This window comes from Corvus brachyrhynchos, unplaced genomic scaffold (assembly GCF_000691975.1).
Source record: "Corvus brachyrhynchos isolate BGI_N302 unplaced genomic scaffold, ASM69197v1 scaffold101, whole genome shotgun sequence".
Classification (NCBI taxonomy): Eukaryota; Metazoa; Chordata; class Aves; order Passeriformes; family Corvidae; genus Corvus; species Corvus brachyrhynchos.
The window spans coordinates 942809-960675 of record NW_008237239.1 but is presented as its reverse complement, the minus strand read 5'-3'; the positions used below and the strand labels follow the sequence as shown (position 1 = coordinate 960675).

At 42.6% G+C, this 17867-nt stretch overlaps 1 protein-coding gene across 1 annotated transcript; it reads right to left on the bottom strand.

The window, feature by feature from the left end:
- Positions 1–230: 230 nt before the first annotated feature.
- On the bottom strand, positions 231–16906 carry METTL11B (methyltransferase like 11B). Its single transcript, XM_008630173.2, has 4 exons — positions 16729–16906; positions 9158–9333; positions 3432–3681; positions 231–1030 (listed from the first exon to the last, which is right to left on the bottom strand). Exons 1-4 carry the CDS (start codon positions 16880–16882, stop codon positions 756–758), a joined length of 855 nt encoding a protein of 284 aa, XP_008628395.2. The 5' UTR covers positions 16883–16906; the 3' UTR covers positions 231–755.
- Between the last annotated feature and the right edge of the window lie 961 nt (positions 16907–17867).

The window sequence follows — 17867 nt, the reverse complement described above, 5'->3', positions numbered from 1 at the left end:
AAAATTTCAATGCAAACATGCAGATATTTGTCAGCCATGTTTTCCCCCAGAGTGTGAAATCCCTTATGTACCACTATTGTTCTACGGCAGAAACATCAGGAAGATTAAGTAGCTCCTAAAAATGGAAAATTAACCAGGTTGCTTTATTGTCCAAATTGACAGAAATGCAAAAAAAAACCCCAACAAAACACGCAAACAAACAAAAACCAAACTGCATAGCTGATGCCAATAAAAAGATAAAACTTTCCTTATATTCTTGGTTCAAATATTTTAAAGTACAGGTAGAGAGGACAGTCAAAATTTGGGTGAAGTTTTCCAGAAGTTACTTGGATTTCCTGCTTCAATGATCTGACAGATCCTTTTTGAATTCCAAGAAGATTTAAGTGCCATAGTAAAAACCAGGCTCGTTTGTTAACACTTCATACAGAACACTCCAAAATGAATTAACTACTACAGAAACTTCAGACCTAATTATTTTCTAATAGATGAGTTTTGTCCAGTATTGACTCCTTAATGAGAGAGAGATCCGACAAGGAGGTTAGGAAAGCTTTTAAAAATGGAAAGAGAGATGAAGCAGGCAGGATTTAGAAGCAGACTATTCTTGGGAGGAGCTGGCTCCATTGCCATTCTCTCTTGACCCTTTAGGAGTTGCTGCCCTCGACCAGTGCATGGTTAGGAGGATTCCAGTGGGCGCTTTTCTCCTTCCCGGTCCCATGGTTCATCCATAGTCCAGTCTCTGCAGTGTCATTGGGCAATCAGGAATGGGCAGGGCCTTTCTGCATGGCTAGCATCCAGACAGGGACACATTGCTCAGGGAACCCCTCCTGCCTCTCCTCTCGAAGGACGGTGAGTCCGCTCATTTCAATAAGGCTGTGCAGGATGTTCAGGTCTCGGATCACGCTGCTGTCCAGACAGTCCAGGGTACAGCCCTCCCTGGCCACATTGTCCTTCAGAATGATAACACCATTATCCTTCAAGCCATCCTGGCACCGGATGAGAAACTCCAGGAGATCTTTATCTGTCAGATATCCTACAGATGAAAAGATGGAAAATAGATCACTATTAACTATTCAGACTCCCTCTGTACATGTCAGAACAGTGCCTTGATCTGAGTCTCCACCCTGTTCACTGCAGAAGTTCTAGTCCTGCCAGATTTAACTATGAAATCTTGGGCAAATCAACAAGATCAATAAATACAAACTCCAATCAATATTTAGGATCCATATTGGTAGCAGCAAGGGATGTGGACAGAAGCCACTGAGGAGAGTGGAGAAAATACTGGGTGCTGAAGGGTTCTTTAATCTGGTGGTTTAAGTCATAATAAGAATCAGTGGCAGGAAGCTGGAGCCAAACAAATTCATATTGGGAATAAGTGACAACTGTTTAACAGTGTAAGCAATTACCCATTGGAAACTACCAACACTGGGGTTTACCACCTCTTGAAGTTCTTGAACCAAGTGTGGTTGAATCTCTCAAGATATGTTTTAATTGAACACAAACCACAGGCTTAGCATAAGGGTAAAGGAATGAATAGAAGAGCTTGTGATATAGAGTAGGTCAAACTAGATAATCACAGTCCCCTCTGTCTTTTATTGCTAAAAATCTCTGTAACTTTGTGTAGCACTATGTACCCACCAAAGGAGTTCTGGATCAAAGACCCAGCAAAGAGTGCTAGACCTTCCACAATGCCAGTTAAACTCCTTGTGTTACTCCATACCCCATGGGATTTTTGCAGGTATGTTTATATTTTAAAATAGTACTTTTGTCAATATGTTATTGAGATTCCGTTTCTTATCCTTCCTTCTCAAAGATCAGGACTTCTGTTATGTTAAGAACAGTGGCGTAGAGCTCAGAGAAGAGCAAAATGAGAACTCCCACGTGTGAAACATCTAACATGAATTAACAAGGACAAGTGATCAGAAACTGAATGAAAAACTTGGAAAAAAATCATCATTTGTATTTTCTACTCAAAATATTTCATTTTCTTGATGGAAGATTTAAACTTCTAGAAATGGAAGTTGTCGTTTCAAAACCACATTCTGACATAGCATGTCAAGTTTCTTTAACCACTCCTAACAAAAAACCCTAAAAATAAAAAATCCCCAAAACCTAAAGCTGAATACCTTTCAAGATGAAGGAAAATGGTAATTTCTATATGAAATGTAAGATTGCACTTTTATTTTTTTTACAAAATGACTGCCAGGGTTCACATACTTATGCATGCATAAGACAAATCAAGATTTCATTGGCAAGATTCACTGAAGCTTTTGAACACCTAATTTGGAACTTATTTTTCTCTTGGCTTTTAGTGTAGTTTCCTAAGAAAATGGGATCTTCAAGGTGTTGCTCTCTAGCAGACAGTCCTGCCCTCGCTCTATCAAATGAACTTGTTAGCATATTTCAGCCAAATTCAAGATGGGGTAGAAGTTTGATTACTTATCAAGATCACTCCCTATTTCCTTGACATCGATGGAGAAAGAAGATTCAGATCTGTGTCTATGCTGAGAAGAGGATATGTTCCCTTAATTAGGAGCCACATATCTGACCAACACAGCCTTACACAGGTCTGAGCTCATTCATCCTCATTTTGACTTGGATTTGCTCAAAAGCTGAGGCAGGAGTTACGTTTACTGAAATGACTCATTATTAAGGAAAAGCAAAAATACGAAGGAAAATTATGCTGGTCTAAAGCAATTTGTTCAGACCGCCTCTTAAATAATTCCTTCTGCCTTCTGAAACTGCACCATGGGCACTTTGGTTCACAGATTAGGAGAAAACCTTCTTTCCACTGCAGCAGATTTTTTTTTTTTTTTTTTTTTTTTTTTTTTTTTTTGGTAAGATACATAACCTGCATTATCTGATTGCCAGTCTGTTGCTGTAAATGCTGCAGGGTATTCACTGGGGTGGCTGCAGGAGAAGAAGCAGATATTCCTTATAGGAGGGGCTACTGTGGGACATAGCTAAGGGAACCTGTTTGATAAACATCAGTGCATGTAATAAGACATGATCTGATTTACAGGTAATGGCGATTCCACTATGGCTTTTTTCCTGATTGTTTCCTGAAATACCTCCAAGTCTGGATAATCAGCTGACTCAGAAACCATTGTTCACAAGTGAGGCCAGCCCCGTGTTTCTCTCTGCACCACTGGTAACTAAGAAAGAGTATTCCTGCTCAAGAAAATCCACATGTAAAGCCTCCTCCTCAGCTGCACCTTTGCATGCAGGCTGCTCTCCAGGAACTGGTACTTTTCTCCAACACATGACCTGACAAAAACAACTTGATTTGTACCCACTGTGCATGTGGCTTGGGGGAACTCTCAGAAGTCTCTTGTGATGTTTTAGGAAGCAGTCCCAAAGATTTGAGAACTTCCTTTGACCACAGGCTGTCTATTCTGTGAGATGTCAGGCTAGAAGAATCACACAGAACTAACCTGAAACCCACTGAATCCAGATGACATCGTATCTTTGTGGGGCTGGTGTGAATTCCTGGAGGCTTTTGCAGTAATACATCTCCACTCTGTCCTCCTTGCCCTGCAGGTAGTTTGGGACCTCAGCCAGGAAATTCTCCATCATATCCACCAGTTCCACACTCTTGAATACCGGCAACAGGACGTGCTTGCTGATCCGACCTATCCCAGAGCCACAGTCCAGGGCGCGGTTGGTGCCAGCTTTCCCCACCCCCTGTGGGATACAAGAAAATCATCTGAAATCTGAAAAATACCACCTGAAAAATCACAGCAACCGTGTTACCCACTACAGCCTTTAGTCCAGCCAGCCTAGTGTCTTCTCTCCTTATCTGTGCAGGGCTGTTGCAAGATTGATAAGAATCAGCACGGCTTTGGGTACCATTGTCTGAGCTGAGCTGGGCTGTCACATTCCCAGGCTGCTGCTGCTGGGACTTCTTACTGCATTTACTGCTGTACAGTAAGTTTTTGCTTGGTGTAAGAAGAGACAGAGTCTTTCACAAGCTCCTAGCTTTCTCAGAAGATCCACAGCTCTTTGTAAAGTCCTTGCAACTTCAAATATTCACACCTCAAAGGCAACTACTTGGCTAGATAAGCCTCATTCTGCACCCTGTGAAGGCCTAATAAAAAAGGAAGCATACACCAAATACTGCATTCAGGCAGTAACTTCTGCAGCACAGAACTCCCAAGGTGCCCACAGGCATTTCTGTAGATACATAGAATCCCTGGGATCAAAGTGCAGTTCTCAAAACAAATTGTGTTTGAACAAAGATCTTGGAGTGGTAGGTAACTTATGACAACTCAAGAAGTTTGGGCTGGAGCATATACAGAATTTCTCTTTTAGGCATAGAGACAAGAAAGATGATTGACTAGATTTTGCTTAACTGTTCCTTTTTTCTTCATAAATGTCATCTTTGGACAGAGATCAGACACAAAGAAACATGGCACAAAGGCTGTGACTATGAGAAAATAATGAGGGGCTGTAAAAGAAGCTTTATAATGAAAGCTGTATTTCACCCCTAAAGCTTCCATTCTAGCTATAAAAAGGCTCTTAAGAGCCTGCTGCTGTTCTGTAAAACAGAAATTGCAAGTCTACAAATGCACTGACTGTGGGATAGGAGCTCCCCTGGCCAAAGTTATCTGTTAAACAAATATCTTAAAAGCAAATGTAAACACCTTTTCCCTGTCCCCTGGAACTGAGTGTTGAAGTGAAAGCTATGGGCCAAAGTCCCTGCGGCAACTTCAGTGCTCTCAAAGGAAATAAGCCCAGGAAGGGTCTTGCTCTTCCTGCTTATTGGGAGACCCCCCCTTTGTAATGAACCAAGCATAAATCATGTAACTCACACTTTTTTGGCCTGGCTTCAGTGGGTAATTCAGTAGATTATTAAGGTCAAAGGACAGTACTGTCAATGACATGACTATGAATAGCCCAGCCGAGCATCTGATTACACGGAGTAACTGTAGAAAGAGCACACGGCCCTCAAGGGCTCTCACCAGTCTCCAGGGCTGCTGCTCCCAATTTGTATACCCAGGAAGATTAATCTCCTGATGTGTGCAAGAGTCCACAAACCTTCAACCCTATTGGACTCTGGAGACTACCTGTTTGTAGTTAGCTGGAAAATGGGAGCCATTCCTCATCCACAGGCTGCACTTAGGAGCACATGGCTTTTACTGAGGACCAGACTAAGAAGTAACAAGGAGTTCAGGAAAGGCGAAGGAACTGTGTCTTGGATCTTTACAAGGTGGATTTCCACATTGCTGGCTGGCACATACATACAGGTCTACACTGATGGGATTAACTAAAAATCTTTGAGAAATCTGGTGAGAAAATCAGGATGATTTACCAAAACCATCAACAGAATTCGACAAAAAGCCAGGTATCTCCTCCAACATTTGTGTTTCACAGAATCGACAGCCACAGGACCTTGCTCAAAACAGGGAATTCATCTCCCATGATACATCACAGCAAGGACCTCCAATGACACATCTCCGTGTGCCATTGAGAAGAAGGAAAGGGAGCAGTCATGGGAGATGAAGTTCGATCCCACACTTCGCTGGCTGAAAAGGAGCGAGAGCTTCGGGCAGTCAGTTGAGAACCCCTGTGAAACACCACAGGTCCATTTGTAATGAAAATGTTGACATAATTCCATGTTCAGCTAATATATTTTCAGTTTGGAAGTGCTCAGGGCTTTGACAGAGTATTAACATTTTCTTTGGAAGGCAAACATTTTCCCAAAAGTCTAATTGAGTTGAAAATCAGACTCCTTATTTAAAAAAACAGTATAAGTGAAAACTGTAAGCCAGAACAGGCTTCAAAATTTAAGACTGACTGCTCCTCTGACTATTTGCTTCCCATTACTCAGAATCACTGTCCTTTAGGACACATATACACCCCAAGATTGTTCTGTAAAGCTGAATAGGGCACTCATAAATTTCATTCGGAATAAAAGAGCTGTGGGATATGTTCCTGGGGCTACTTCAGGTCTTGGAAGAGCAGGAAGGCAGCGAAGCTAAGCAGGACAAAAAAAGGAATCAGAGTTCAAGAAACAGATAAAAATCACAGTGGTTTTCCTTCTAAATAAATTTTAAAAGAGCATGTTTTCAACAACATCTCTTCTATCACCCTGACCAAACAGGAGAAAAATCACTTTCAAGACGTTTTCATTCAGCAAGTGACCAATCATGCAGGTGAGTTGGGGGCAAGAAAGGGAGAAAGCATTTAGGGCAGAGAGGGAGCTGTAAAGTCAATATAATCTCCATCTGTATTATTTTACACACCTACAGCTCACAACTGATCCTGAATTAATGCTTTCTTTGTTTTTTTTAATTTTCTTTTTTACTCGCTACCTCCAGATTAGGCGCTTGGAAACACAGTGTCTGTGTGGACATCAAGGCATTAGCACACTGCCATAAATATGCAGGGCTGTAGCTCTGCTGATAACCCTTCCCCATGGCTGTACCTGAGACAGCCTTGAGCTTGTCTGCACAGCACTGTTGGCTCAAGCCATGTTGCTCTTGGTTTGAGTTCTGCCCACACACACATAAAACCTCTTAACTCGAACACAGTGGCACTTTCAACTCTGTTTGACTTGCCTGGGAAGGAGACAGGCTAAAATATAAGTAAAGTCCTTAGTCCTTTCTGTAATTCCTTCCATGTGCCCAGGCAAGATAAATTCTCCAATGGTAAAGAAATCTGTAGCTCAGTTTACAGTGGTGCTAAGAATCATGCTAAGAAATGCCATACCTGAAGGTATGCAACATCAGTCATGTAAGGGAAATGTCACTGTGTGGCATTTCCACGCCAGCCAAACTAACTCAAGAGGAGTAATTTGAGTGGAACCGGGCAACTAGTTTTTTTTTAGGGAACACTGGTTTTGCCAGAATATAAAGTTTTAGATGAATAAAACTCTCTGTGAAATTGGTATTTCAAATCTAGAGAATAGTTTTAGCCAAAAAAACATGGGAAAGAATGTTGAAAATGTCAAAGTACTTCTTTTTTCATAACTTTCAAGGAAAAAAGAAACCAAACTTGTCAACTTTTCATTTCTAAAGAGCATTTTTTATTTTGGAGCTAACTTGAACTCTTGAAAACAAAGGGAGAAGTTTTTCAGAGGGTGAAACAATAAAAAATTGTTCAGTTGATCTGAAACTAATTTTCCTAGTTTCCAATTTTGTTAAACTTCTCTTAAAAAAAAGAGAAAGTATATTAGAGCAATTGGTTTTTTCTATCTTGATCACCCAATTGGTTAAAAAAAATATTCGTAGAGCCATAAACTTGGAAAGACAATTCATTAGCTTTATTATAAAGTCACTGCTGCAGAAAGACACTAAATATTTGTATCTGGTTGAGCAGGATTCCAATTTCAGTCATAAGAAAGGAAAATAAACCACAAATAGCATAATCAATTGACTGCATCTCAAGAGAGGCTTTAACAAACTAAATCAGAATTAGCAAAAAGTGCAGACTCCTTTGTGTTCCTTTTTTCTTTTTTGTCTTGATTGATCTTGGCCATTCAGAGTATCCTTTCTATCCCTGGCTAATTATAGGAGTAGGAGTTCTGCTCTGGAGTATTTTGTATCTGTCATCACACCTGATGCATTGGGTATGATTCCTCTTTCACATGTGAAACTCTCTTACAGACTGTACTTCTTTCCTTTTTGGGTCTTGGAGAGGAGAAGGTGTAACAGTGTGACACAGACCTGCTGCAGGAAACTGCATCTATGTGATGTCTAGGCAGGGTGAAATCTTCCCCTGAGTACACACTTATGTACCACTTGAATTCCCCAAATGTCCTTAAAACAAGACTTAAATAAAATTTAAGGAATGTGCCTCGACTGCATTTCATTTTTTTCTGAAAATGCCATTTTCAGAAATGTCATTCAGAAAACATCAGGTTCATCTCCTTACTGAACCTCCTTTTTTATTTTCACATTTTGTGTTTGTTGACAGCATGATACAGTGAGGCTCTGAGAAGCCTTTTTTGCATCAGCATTAATACAAATGACTGTTGATACTAAAAAATGCAGCCATTCACTTGTGTTTTGCTGGCTCACAGCCCCAAAGTCTCCCTCTATCAGGTACAGCAAACTTTGCCATCACTTGGCCTTCACTGCTCTGCATGATTTCTATCTGTTGTCAAGCCACACTCATTTTCCATCCCAATCCATTTAAACTGTGCCTTTTTTATTTCCATCCACAACATCTAATTAACCTATTGAGCTTTCTTCCCACAGTGGATCATTAAGGCTAAAAAAAGGTCATCTGGCTATCCCAAATTTGTACATTTGAGAAGGAAATTAAAGATCTATGGTAGCATTATATAGAACTAGTCATTTTGTCAGCAGGAGAACTTAACAAATTTGTTTTGCTGTAGTTTTGTGGATTCTTTAACATTTAATACTGTTATCGAGCTGTTTAGTGGGCTCGTTCCCTGGGAGGAGGGAAGGGCAGTCAGAAAACCATCAGACCACACTTCTAAAGATTTTCAGATTTCCAAAGACGCATTTAGGACTCAACAGGATTTTCAGAAACCTAAGGACCAAAGTGATACTGCTCTTAAAATCCCACTTGGCATCTCCTCACAATTCAGGTCAAAGCAGACCTTTGAAGATGTTTACAGACCTTTAGTAATCTGCCTGAAAAGGTGTTCAGTGACACTGGAATATTTAAGGAAAAATATTATGCCTAGTGTGTAACTTATTCTATATAATTCCAGTGTGTGGGATATGGGGGGGTTTGTTGCAACATTCTCAGAAATGTCTATGAATAGACAAACCAGAAACTGGGCATTCAGTCTCATCTAGTTTCCCAAATGGACTGCAGGCATTTTCACAGACAAATCTGCCACTGAAGCCAACAAAGATTTTATCATGAAAGGTCCCAGTCCTGCACTGAGAATTAATCCCTCACCCAGACCCAGCTACAAGAACTCCTTGCACAATCCTCATTGCAGCTTTGGAGAATTAGGAAAGGAAGTAAAACAGGTAAATAATGATGTAAGACCAGGCAAAATGTGCATTCATGCTGATGCATGACCTGGGAGAACACAACTAGACCCAACAACAGTGGTGACCTGTGACTGCGAATCAAATGTGACACATGGTGCCACTTAAATTAGATGTGGCTGGACACCATGCACATAATTTTTGACACATCCACTACTTCTTGCAGAAGATGAGATTAAATGACTCACCCCAACAAACTTCCTGAGAAATTCCCGGGAGGATTCAACATCTGTGTTGGAGAGCTCGATGTAGTCTCCCATCATTCCTTCTTCCGTGGCAGGCACCTCCCGGTAGAAGTGTTTGGCCCTGGCATAGAACTGCATCTCCCCATTGATGACTTGACTTGTCAGAGCGTAAAGTTTCACTGCAAGCAGATAAATCACTATTTTATTGTTACTGACAGGTATTTCTGGCTTAGTTAATTGCTCTGGAGGCACGATGACGAAGATCTATGAACTTCAGTTGAGACTTCAAAACACCAAATCTGTTTCTAAAGCAAAGGTGGAACGAAAGGTGTTGGATTAAATCCTACAAGACCTTGAAGGGATCCAGCCCTCAGGCAAATTCGGTGCTTTCCAGGTTCAGAAGTCATTTTCAAACACTACATTTTCATGTCAGTGAAAAATCACTTCAGGTTTGAGTTGAACATGCATGCCAAGGACAGCAAGGGGTCCGATTTTTCCTGGAAAAGCTGTGGGCAGCATTTACTACTATGCAGGGTCATCATTTCTACTATCACTGACCTAACTGTTGTGCAGATTTCCAGATAAGCTTTCCAGCTATTGACAGCTGCATGAAGAGTGCACCAGGAAGAGAGTGGATGAATGAGGCACTTGCTCTGGTTTATTTTTAGTGATACTGTACGGTCTGTGGCAATGCAAGTAAGCTGAACCAAGGAGCAGATGGTAGTCTCAGGCCTAAATGAGTACGCAGAGGGGACACAATTTAGAAGAGACAGTCCTAAACTGTCACAGGTCAAGGGGCAAGGTAATCAGTGGGTGATAAACTGAAAGGTTCCTGTGTGCCAGAGGCTTGGATGTTTCTTTTCATTTCTTGGCTACATTGCTGGTAACATACAGCAGTCAGTAGTTTGAAGCTGTTTTATTAAAACCTGTGAGTTCTGCTGAATAAAGGGCTATTTTGCCCTGTTCTTTAAAAACTGACATCTATCCTCCACATCCTGGGTTTTTCTGTACATGATGTGCATCAGCATATCAAAAGTAGTTGTTTTGCAGCTCAAAAGTTTGGATTCAGGCAGGCTGTAAATTTTGCTTGGAAATCATCACTCCTGAGTGCCTCATGTGTGCATACAAGTGTCCAGGCATTCTCCTGTGTGTATGACAGACCCTCCACCAAAAACACAACTCCAAGCCTGACAGTGAAAGCCAAGCAAAGAGGAAGGACAGAGTCACACTAGGAGCAAGCCTTTGCAAGCACTGCCTTGCAGTGTGAGACCAGCTCTCTGCTGCAGGTTCCCAGCGCGCTCAAGGCACTGGAAATGATCCAGCAGCAAACACCTTTTGAGTTCATAACAGAAGTGAGGGAGAGCTCCCTGGCAGCTGCATGCACAGAAAGACCAGGGGGCAGTGCTTTGTCACGGCATCTTTAAACTTCAACGGAAGCACTGCCAGCTGCTGCTGGGAAGGGGCTGAATAGGCCGTGCCTTGCTTATGCAGGCTGGGGAGCAGGAATTATGCCCTCCACACAGAGGATGACAGTAAGACCAAAGGCCCTGAATATAAGCCTGGAATGTACTTAATTGAGGGCAAGCAAGCTCAGCATACAAAGGAAATAGGACGGGGAATAACTACCACCAAGGACCACTCGGAACAGAATAGTGCTATAGGGTTACATATAAGCAGCATGCCCAGCATATCCCTCATCCAACAAAAGCAGCATTACCAGCCCTTCTTGTCATCACCTGCTTAAGTCAACTGCTGAACGGATACTATTAAAGCTTTAATCCATTACACATTTATGTTATGCCTGAGAAATTTATATCACAAGAAGCACTGAGCCCAGCAAGGGTCAAACCTGGGAGTTTTACACACTCCACTGATTATATTCACATACTCAGAAGAAGCCATTTAGCTGAAGAAATTAATATGAAGAGGGCAGCAACCAATCCGCAGCACAGTTTGGTCAGGGTGGCTCTCGGAGCCTGGGAAAAAGACTCCATCAGTGGCTGTGATTTTTCCAGTAAGGGATCCCTATCCTTCTCCAGAAGTGGCACCATCTTGTCTTCTCTGCATCTCCTTTAGCTCCATTTCAGAGGTCAGCCTGTCTGCTGAACAGAACTGAATCCCTGCATGTTGGCTTTGCGAGATCCTCTATATAAGAATCCAGTGATGATTCCAGGGGTTGTTTAACAGACCTCTCAAGGGACAGTGATTTATCCCATTTTGCTAGATTGAAAGGAAAGGCATTTACAGGCTGTCTGCACACCAGGACAGCATGAAAAACAAATATTCAGAGTCCTTCTACTCAAAACATAACCCTGACCTGAGGCAACACATGGGGACGATATGCTGTTCAGAATATCAGATCTGGTGTGTGTGCTCTCACATTTCTTGCTCAGAACCAGTATCAGGCTTGCAGAATTCCTGCCAGGACTTGCATGCACACACCAGCTGATTGCAGCTCCTCCTGGGCCATCTGGGGCCCCAGAGCTCTGCCCTACATGCTGATATCCGAAACCAGCTCTGGGTGAGCATCCACAGGGACTTCTCTATGCATTAAACTGTGCAAAGATGTTTTTATGCATGTCTCCCACCCCAGGGCATGCAAAGACACGGGCCAATGCAAAGAATGGCACTGTACACAAAGTTTTCTCCTGTGGACCCATAGCCTCACTCGTACAAGTGTCAGATCTAGAGGGATGATTTCCATCTCTTGCTCCCTCAGTGTTGCTCCTCCCTCTCAGGAATTTGCAGCACTGCCAACTCTCCCAATGTACAACCCAGTTTTCTAGACACAGTCAATCAACCTTACCTCTGATCTGCCTCGCAGCTGTACCTGGCATGCAGGCTCCAGCAGCAGAACCACAGGGTTCTGCATCTCAAGAGAGGACAGGCTTTAACAAACTAAATCTGAATTAGAAAAAGGTGCAGGCTCATTTCTGTTCCTTTTTTTGTTTGCCAGCTTGCAAGAACGTACCCCAAAAGAGAAGCGCCACATGTCCTTGGTGGCCGTCAGTGTTGCAGCCGTGCCTCCCCTTCATCCAGGACCTGCCTAGCCAGAGGCATCTCCCTTTCCATGACCCATGTGGGACTATCTCATGCATCAGGAAATGAAATACTTGTGGGGCCTGCTATGGGTACACAGCCTGCCTTCAATGAACTTCGTGAAGCAGGGCATAAGCAGGATAGGACGACGCAGGCTGCAAGTTCCTCAGATATCACAGGGCAGGCAGCTGTCTAACACATGAGGTTTTCAGTGTTAGGGCAGGTAACTTGCAAGATTAAAGGTCAGAAATGTGCTTCCAGTAAAGAAGAAACTTTTTCATGGCACACTTGTCCCTCAGCTGAATCTGCTGGCAAGTCCCCAAGCAGAGATGGTTGAAGCAAACCCACTGCTCAAGCAGGCTGAGGGTGCAAACGGACACCCTAAAGGTCACTCCAGTCATGGGACATTAATAATTTTCAGTCACTGCAAACACAGTCTCAATGCAGAGTGGTGATCTATGGCTGAATGCCAACCAATGTGGACTAGACAAACTATCCACCTGAGCCTTTTGCCCTGCAAAGTTCAGAACATTCTCTCTCATATTTTCTTATGGATCAGTTAAAAATGTTGTTTTCCAGTGCATCTCATCTAAATTTCTAAAGAAATGGACCACTTAATACATAAGACCTAGTGCAATCCCAACCTGATGTACACTGACTTACAGTTCTTGACTGCAGGGTTTCCTCAGCTAAATTTCCCTGGCAGAAATAAATGTTGCAAGTAATTTTTATAAGTTTTTATTTGTAAACATTATTTTGCGCCTCCAGTTGCTTTCTGCAAGATCCTGAACTAATTCCAGTTTGGCTGAGTGCTCCCTTTTAGATGCAACATCTGCTTTGTGCATCAGCTGGAAAATAGTTATCTGCGTGGATGGTAGAATCTACCTCTCTACTGTGGTCTGAGCACCATGTAAATTCTGTTTTATAGAGGATGAACATCATCCCACCCCCAAAGCAGATTTTACTTACAGCCACGTGCCTCACACACAAGAGTATTTGTCTCCAGGGATGGATCATCTCAGTTTTCCACTGCAGATCTCAGCCCAGTGGCACCGAGTCCCACAGCCCATGTAAACACGTGCATAATTTCCAGCACCAGAGTAGCTCCATTAAAGTCCACTGGGCTTAAGGGCTCTCACACACATTTAAGTACATTTTTGGATCAGGGCCTAAAGTTACTCATGTCTTTTATTTATAAATGTTACCCTGGTCTGTAAAAGTGACATGTTTCTCTTAACAGGCTGTGATACCAGATACGCTCAGCTCCTAAGTAAACATTCCTAGAAGTGCTCCACCACTGAACCCAGCAGTGGAGTGGGGGTAGTGTGGAGTTAACAGAGTTTGAAGGAAGCTTTGGACCTTGCTGACCCTGGGCAGCACTGCAAGATTCGATGTGAGTCTTGGTTTCAGTGTTATTACTCATGAGTAGGGATAAGCACATGCTCAACTTCCCTGCTAGGTCACAGTGTTGCTCTAGTCCTTTAACACTGTTTACACAGAGATACCTGGCTCTAGTCTTGAAGCCTGAGAAGTTCAGCTCATTTCTGCTCTGTTCCACTCTGAACTGAGCTGGAAACTGTCATTATGCAGAGGTGTTCAGACCTGCCACATTCTGTCCTCTCCATCACAGAGAGCACTGGATCACAGGAAAGTTGAAAGGCACCTAAGGAAGTCTCTGGTCCAAACTGCTGCTCAAAACAAGGACAGACATGATGTCAGAGAGGTTCATCAGGGTTTAGACAGCTGGGTTTAGAAAGCCTCCAGTGATGGAGAATTGTACAACTTCCCTGAGCAACCTGTTCCAATGCCTGACTGCACATAAAAAGATTTTTTCCTTATAGCCAGTCTGGGCTACTTTTGTTTTGATTTATGGCCACCCGCCCTTGTCCTCATGCCTCATACAACTGTGCAGATCTTAGCTCCATCTTATTCATTACCTTCTTGGAGGTACTAGCAGGATGATATTTGGTCTCTCTTCTGGCTGAACATGCCCCATTCCCTTTGTCTGTCTTCACAGGGCATGTGCTCCATTTCCCTCACCACACTGGGGGGCTTCCAACTCATTCCATGTCATTTCCTGCAGTGGGAGTCAAGACTCTACACATATGATCTAATGACTGCTGTAGAAAAGGGGATCATCACTTCCCTCAGTCAATTAGCTATGCTTTTGTTAATCCATTCTGGGATACTGTTGGCTGCCTTTGCTTCCAGGACATTCAGCTGCTTCCTACCAAAACCCCACCAGCTGGGCCACTCCCTGGCCAGACACTGATCAGTCTGTGGTGTTGTTGCCAAGGGTTTTTCCTATCCAGGTACACAACCTGGCATTTGGGTTTGAATTTCAGTGGACTTGAATGGCACTAGGTTCCTACTGTCCCTTTCCTCCAGTCTATTTAGGTGCCTCTGGATGGCAGTCCTGACTTGAAGCTTGTGGGCAAATCCTGCCAGTTGGCTGCAATCTCTGAATGTGATGATAAAACAGTCCTTCAGCTCCTCCTGGTTATTGATAAAGATGGCAGGGGAGTTGAAACCAGATGAACTTTAAGGTCCCTTCCAGCCCAAACCATTCTATGGTTCTAAACAGAACAGGTCCCAGGACGGATCCTCATAGGATTCCACTGAGTTCAAGATTTGACCACAACTTTCTGAGCCAATCACCCAAACATTTTTTACCCACCTGACTGTCCCCCTATCCAGACCCTGACATCATAGCAGGATGCGAAGTTCCCTGGATGTGTATTCACAGCATATGAACTACTCCACCTGTCCTCGTGCCCACTTTTACTTCATGACAATAACCATGGAGTAAGAGACATGATGCACGTTCACATGAAGGCTGGGCTCACAGTCCATCTTCCATGGAGTCAAAGTAATTTGGATAAGCTGGCAATAAGCTTGTAAGCTCCTTAGTTAAGTTTTATGAGTCAGGTCATGGAAAGCCTGGCAGAGGGGACCTTTGGTCTGATAGAAATATTTTACAAAGCCTGTTGGCTAGGAATGGAAATTCAAATAAAATTCAGACAAGAAATAACATATAGTTTTATGAGTGAAGCAATTAGGCCTGGAAACAGCTGAATGGTGACTGATGGATTCTCAGCCATTTGAAACACTTAAACTAATGTATTTCTGTGTTCATAAAAACATACTGGGACCCAGAAAAGTTACAAGCACAATGCTGGAATTTTTACATGAAATTCTAAATTAGATGGTCATAATGGTACCTTCTAACCTTAAAATGATGTAGTGGTACTTACATCAACAGTTAACACTGTAGGAAATCCTGCTCAGTTTCTAGTAAGTTGTGTTTATTTTCAAAACAAATGAAAGAATAACATTTTCATGGACTTCATGAGATTCCATCAACCTGTAATTGACTTCCCTTCCTTCCATCTTTCCTTTCTTTCCATTGTTCACAGGTACCTACCACTAGAGATAGGAGTATTTATCTTCCATGTTTCATTTTAAATAGCTGCAGATACTGCTGCATTTAAAAAGCCACATTAAAAATACTAAGATGTCATGGAAATGTTTTTTCTCTTTACAGGATTCATGAATTCTACCCTTTGAGCAGAGTAATCACTGGCATCTGTACAGTTCACACAAACAGGTAAGATAATCCTTTTGCCTAAATGGATCATTTAATTAGAAAGGAACCCCCAAGAATTCACTTAAACAGATTGCACAGACTAATCCTTCCCATCTTAAAATTCCTACAGTTCTGACATGGAATGTAGGCTGAATAATTCTGCTTAAAACATGACATACAGACTCAAGTCAAATCTACTTTTTGGCTTTATTACCACTGGGAAATTTTGTTTCTTATTCAGGGTCAAATTTTCATAAGAAATGAACATTTTCTACATCTTAGAGAAAAAACAAACAAAAACCTCCAAAAACCCCAAACCCTCTTGCCATTTTGTACCAGAGGCTGTTATTGAAATTTGTCTATAAAAATTTTTTTGGAAATGTTTTCCTCCCAGAGAACAAACAGTAGGTTAGACAGTCTGCTGCAGGGATCTGCGTAACAAAGACTCTCGAAAAAAAAATTTCAATCACTACCTTTCAAATCACTACCTTCACTTGTCCAAAACAATACAAACACCAGAGCTAAGGACACCCAGAATGACAACACAACAGGTATCAGGCCAAAGAAAGAATGGCCTGCCAGCTCTGCTAGTTTTGCATTTGTCCTTCCAAGTTCCAAACAGGTCAAAGCATGTTTTACTCAAATGATGGCAAAAAAAGGAAAAGTCACCCAGAAAACAAACTACTCATTCACTCTTGCAGTCTTACCCTTTCCTTCCTCTAAGAATCTGTGGAGTATTTAGGTGAAACAACAGGGTACTGAACTAGAGGGAGTTGAGAGACATAGTTCCAAACTCTTCATGGAGCATTGTAGTCTCTCGAGCTGGGCTTCTCAAAACCACTACTCTCCTCACTGTCAGGAACGTGTCTGCCCTCCGCCATCTGACACCATCCATCTTTCCAGAGCACAGTCACACACACACACGGACACTCCTGCCCCAGCTACTCACCCAGAGGAAGCTTTTCCAGCAGATAAAGGTAACACTTAAAGAAGTCGTTTTGGATCGCCTTGTGCAAGACAAAGGACATGCTGTGCCGACAGAGCTCTTCGTCTGTCTTGTGCCAGCGTGACTTAAAGGCCAAATGTGCTGCTTTATAGGCCATGATGAAGATTTTTTTTGGTGAAAGTGGACAGCTCTTGTGGCTGGTGTTCTCTGGAGGACCTGTCCTTCCGAGGAGGCAGAGGCAGTGTCATTTAAATTGTGGCGATGTGCTGTCATTCTATATTGGGGTGTGTGGCAAGGGGTGGAGGCGGGTGAGAGGGGAGTGAGAAATGCTGGATCTTGGCACTGGCTCACAGTTATCCCTGGAGTGTTGCCTTCTGAAACAAGCAGGTGCTGGAAAGTGAAAAAAAAAATCCACCAGGAAATTGCTTAGCCAGGGTAAAAGTATATCTACTCCAAAAAGGAGTGGCTTAAATTCAATTCCACTTTTCCTGATCTTTTCAGCTTTCACTTCGAAGGAACTCAGATATTATCCAGAATGTCCGTCTTATATCTTGCAGGGTGATTTTGTTTCTGTGTCTCTCCCCCACTATTAGTTCTACAGTCCAGGGCACTCAAAAGGAAGGCCAGAAGACAGAGCATGGATGTGCTTCTACACAAACTGTGAATCCTACTAAACTGTGATCATAGCAAGCAAAGAGAGAAAGCAACTGATTCAAGCATCATGTTTTGTCTCTGTGTGTGACAGGGCAAGTCACAATCTATGTCTGGGTTCATTTAACCTGTTTAAAGGGTACAGATTACCTCATCATCAGGGACTAAATGGAAGGAATTGCTGTCTGGTAACACAGGAATGGTAAAGTCAGGGAAGGATAGGAGCTTTTTGCTTTAGTTAACAAAATACAGAAGAGCAAAAAGAGATAAACTGCCTATTTACAAGGAAAATTTATTGGTTGGAAAAGAGCAGGTTCAGGCCACTGCATGAAGGGGGCTGTATATGTTTGTCCCATCCCAGAGGAGGTGGGACAAGGGGTCCCTCAAGGGACAAGGAGAGACAGGCATTGCTTCAAAACCTTAGTCTCTCCTTTGGTAGCTCAGGCTTTCAGTGTGGGACAGCCTCAAGCCTCCTGAGTTGCAAAGGGACC